This window comes from Nematolebias whitei, unplaced genomic scaffold, assembly GCF_014905685.2.
Source record: "Nematolebias whitei isolate Nwh7 unplaced genomic scaffold, NemWhi1 Nwh_scaf_419, whole genome shotgun sequence".
Lineage (NCBI taxonomy): Eukaryota > Metazoa > Chordata > Actinopteri > Cyprinodontiformes > Rivulidae > Nematolebias > Nematolebias whitei.
The window spans coordinates 10385-14483 of NW_023618964.1; the positions used below are offsets into that span (position 1 = coordinate 10385).

Below are 4099 nucleotides of genomic sequence, written 5' to 3' on the forward strand. Positions count from 1 at the left end.
CTTATCTGGATATCAGAATATTTACATCACTGAATCAGAATCACTGAACTGGGCGAAAGCTGTGAGCTTCCTGTCTGCCTGTGTTTACATGTGGAAGCCAGAGCATTGTGCAGCCTGTGATCTACTGTCACAAAAAATTAAACATTAAAAAGGCTGTACAGTATTTTTATATTATTTGTTTTTAAAAAAGTACAGACTGGATGCAAGGCAACCTAACATTTACAGAAAAGGAAAAAATAAATGACAACAGCAGGGATGTAAATAACTTGTTTCATTTTATTAGGAGCAGTGATAGCTGAAGTCTGTTAAATTGTTACAGGTCCAGAATGCTGTGATCAGTGGAAAGACGGGGCTAGCATGTACAGATGAGCAGCGCAGGTGGAATGCTGGGACAGCAAAGAATCTTCAACCCAAACGTCTAAGCATGATAAACTTCAGACACCACAAGGCAGAGCAGCAGTATAACATCAACTCAAGGGCTGCAGACACGATTAGTCTTTATTTTCATAAGTGTTATAAGGACTTGATCTTGTACAGGCATTGTAAATTCATTGTTGTCATCTCCTTCCAGTGCTGACACAAGAGTGTTAAATGTTTCTAACGCTATACCAGTGTACAGCAAAGCGTCTGCGTCATTTTGTAGAAGAAAAAATGCAACTTCATCACACTGAGTCGTCTTGTCCTGGACATCTTTTCTGCCAGACGTGTTGCAGTATTGATGATGATCTTTTAGCGAAGGGTCCTCCCACTGTGTGTGGACTGAGTGCAGATGTGGCCCAGGAGGTTGTGTGGAGACGCTAGCCAGGTCTGGGATGACTGACGGTGAATCTACGGTGCACTCTGAATAACACAAAAATACAAAATCAAATCAGCGTAACACAACCTGTCAAGTGTCACTTACCTTATTACGTTTTAGGAAGGAAATTTGTAATTCCACACTCGTACACACATGATACATCTTAAATGTCAATAGTGCTGTTTTAGTGGGGCTTTAGCCCCCTTAAATTTTCCTAAGCCCCATCAAATTATGCTATAATATCAAAATATTGTGATTAGATTTTAGTTTTTCATCCTTAAAAAAATCAGTTGGAGCTAGGTTGCATTTAAGCTTTTTCTTTAAAGAGTTTAAAAGAAGTTTTTTTTTCAGCTGTGTCTGTTTCAAATAACCTGCCTCTAATAACTCAACATATTCTTTATTAACAAAATCCCCAGACTTTTACAGCCCTGGGGGCTGAATTTTACCAGGTTGCTAAATAAAAAGCTATTCTCGGACAGTTACATGAAATCATATACATCTCTGCTAGCATGCTACTGATGTTAATTACTAACCACTTTGTCTTTAAGATTTGGATTTGGCTGCCAATCAAGTACTTTCTCTTAGTGATAAAGTATTTTGGAATTAAATTAATAATACACTAACATCCACAATAACACTGCAACCAGCTAGCGCTGATGCTAACACCATCCACAGTATAGTAATTATAACATTACAATTATAACATTAATAATAATATAATTCAGTAAAAGATAAGAGCTAAGCATGATTACAATGTGAAGCGGGGACAAATCACATTTTCAATTTCACTCACCGGGAACAGATTCGGCCGTTTTGTCGATGTTGCTGGAAGCTGTCTGGCTCACAGTGGTCCGGATGAGCTGCCTTCTTTTCTTTGGTGGGGCCCGGTCATAGCCCAGATAGAGCTCCGGGTCGGGGTGAAGCTCTGTGGGCTTTTTATCAATAAAATGAAAGGAGCAAACATAAACTCTCTTCGGGGGGTATTTGAGTTTTAAAGCTGCCAGCCACGCTCGTTTTCGATCCTCCTTCCTCGGCATGGAGTGCAGTTCGTAACGCGCTGGGCACACACAGGCCTTTCGAAGTTGTTGATGTGCAAAACAATACGTTTCTAGCTCGTCTTTCAGTTTTCTGGAGCTGTTGTGACAGCCAACAACAGCACAAGTTGAACCCGAACTCATATTAGAATTGTTTAAGCCTCCTGCTACAGCACAAATTACTAGAATTTGTCATTAGCAAAAGTGCCTGTCATTAGCAAAAGTGCCTCTCGCTTTAGCTCACCGGAAGTATAAAACCGGGAGGGGGCGGTACCTGTCTGTCATGGCAGCCCACATACGCTCTTGCAGAATAAGGTGGATAAACAGTTATATTAGAACTGGATCTGACTGGTGTCTCTTCCGACCCAGATGTTGGTCACAGCAGCTGCATTCAGGTGTAGATTAATTAAATATGAGACTCAAAATATATTCCATCAGTCGTAGATCAGAAAGCAGTGTGTCCGCTGCCATGTTGTTGATAGAAATATGTCGTCTGTCTGCGCGTGCGTGTGCGCATGTGGTTTAACACAAAGCCTCAGCGGGAGATGTTTATGTTGTCAGTGGGCGGTCAGTGAAAAACCTCCACTCTGGAAGGTGGGTTCAGAAACCTCCAGATTCAAAGAGGGGGGCCACTGGTGTCGTGTAAATGAGCAGCAGAACCGCAGAGAGAAAGGAGCAGATTCACTCAAAATACGCGCCGTGTAAACGGCCCCTTAAAGTGAAGTGTGGAGCTGAACTGTGTTAGGAACCGTCTGGATCCTGCAGTGAAGCTGTCCGTGATTCAGACTTGTTGAAAACAAGCTTGCTCTTCTTCACAGCTTGTTGTTACGACATCACGATGCGTTCAATTTCAACTAGAAAATACAATTCTCTACACTGGGGGTGTTCAATTAAAACTTGCTGAGGTCCAGTTAATAAAATTTCTTCCTAGTGAAAGGTTCCAACGTAAGTCTGTTTGTCTTTTATGGTCGTGCCTCCCCGTATTCACATTTTCACTGTTAACAAACTGCACTATAGTAAACAACCAGCTCATTTACCATATTTAAAAGTAGTCCCAGACAAATAGTGCCCTGAGACGACTTCTGTTGTGAGTTGGTGCTATATAAATAAACTGAATAGAATTTAAATAAATTCAGGGCCTTTATTTCAGATTAAAACAGAAAGCTCAGAATAAAATACATGTTAAATGTGCAAACAGAGCCTAATAAGACCTTTTCTCTCATGTTGAAGGCTTAATTTTTTTTTATTCAACCTTTTTTTAGACAGGTAAATCCCATTAAGCCTCGAGGACTCATTTACAAGAGAGACCTGATTTCAACAAAGAATGATGACAACAGTGACAACTATAGACAGTTATAAAAAGTCATACAATTGTTTTTTTTTTTTTTTTTTGTTGTTTTTAAACAAATGGGATGGCTAAAAAAGTAACAAAAAACAGCTAGATTCTTCCGGCTCGCCGGAAGTTAACTTACACTTAAAGTAATAAAGTTAACATCTTTAGAAAACAGAAAATAATTTAAAAAGTGTCTCTTTTAGTATAAAAAAGTGTAAACAGAGCAAGTAAAGATTATTTTATTTTATTTTTTTGCTTAGAGGCACCAACCTATAAAAATGTACGTTTTCAAGTAAAACACTTCAGAAAACAATAAATAAAAATGTCTCTTTTAGGAAAAATCTGAAAACAGAGCAGGGAGTTTTTCCTTTCCACTGTTGCCACTGTGCTTGCTCAGGATGGGAGACTGCAACGAAGCCAAGATTCAACTTGTCTGCTGGATTCCTTAGATAAAGAACTTTACTAATTGGCTTTTATGTGAATGTTCCTGTAAAGTGCCCTGAGACAACTTTGTTGTGATTTGGCGCTATATAAATAAACTGAATTGAATTGAATAGAGCATTCAACACCTTTTCCCTTTTGTTTATTCTTTATTTTACTTTTCTTAAACTTTACTTTTTTTTTCCTTGCTACTCTACGGTGAAACCAGACGTGTTTTCCCTCTCTGCCCCCCCACCCGCTTCCCTGCTGTGCTCTTTTGTCCTGTGAACCCTTAAAAAGCCTCTTTTGTTTTTTCCTGCATACCTCTTAATTGGAAGGATCAGCTGGTCTCTCAACAAAATCGATCAACTTCTCCCGACAGGAGTCAGGGTAAGGAGGACACTGAACTCTGAAGGACAAATTGGATTCATGATGACGACTAGATTCTACTGTTTGGGTTGGTGGAATCTGGTTGTCTACAAATTCGTGTGGAGGTGTTGAAGCTTGACAGTGCTC

The 4099-nt window shown here is 39.6% G+C and overlaps 1 protein-coding gene across 1 annotated transcript; it reads right to left on the reverse strand.

Annotated features, from left to right (window-relative positions):
- Positions 1-258: 258 nt before the first annotated feature.
- On the reverse strand, positions 259-2115 carry LOC119429308. The gene is made up of 2 exons (XM_037696966.1): positions 1590-2115; positions 259-840 (listed from the first exon to the last, which is right to left on the reverse strand). Exons 1-2 carry the CDS (start codon positions 1972-1974, stop codon positions 473-475), a joined length of 753 nt encoding a protein of 250 aa, XP_037552894.1. The 5' UTR covers positions 1975-2115; the 3' UTR covers positions 259-472.
- Between the last annotated feature and the right edge of the window lie 1984 nt (positions 2116-4099).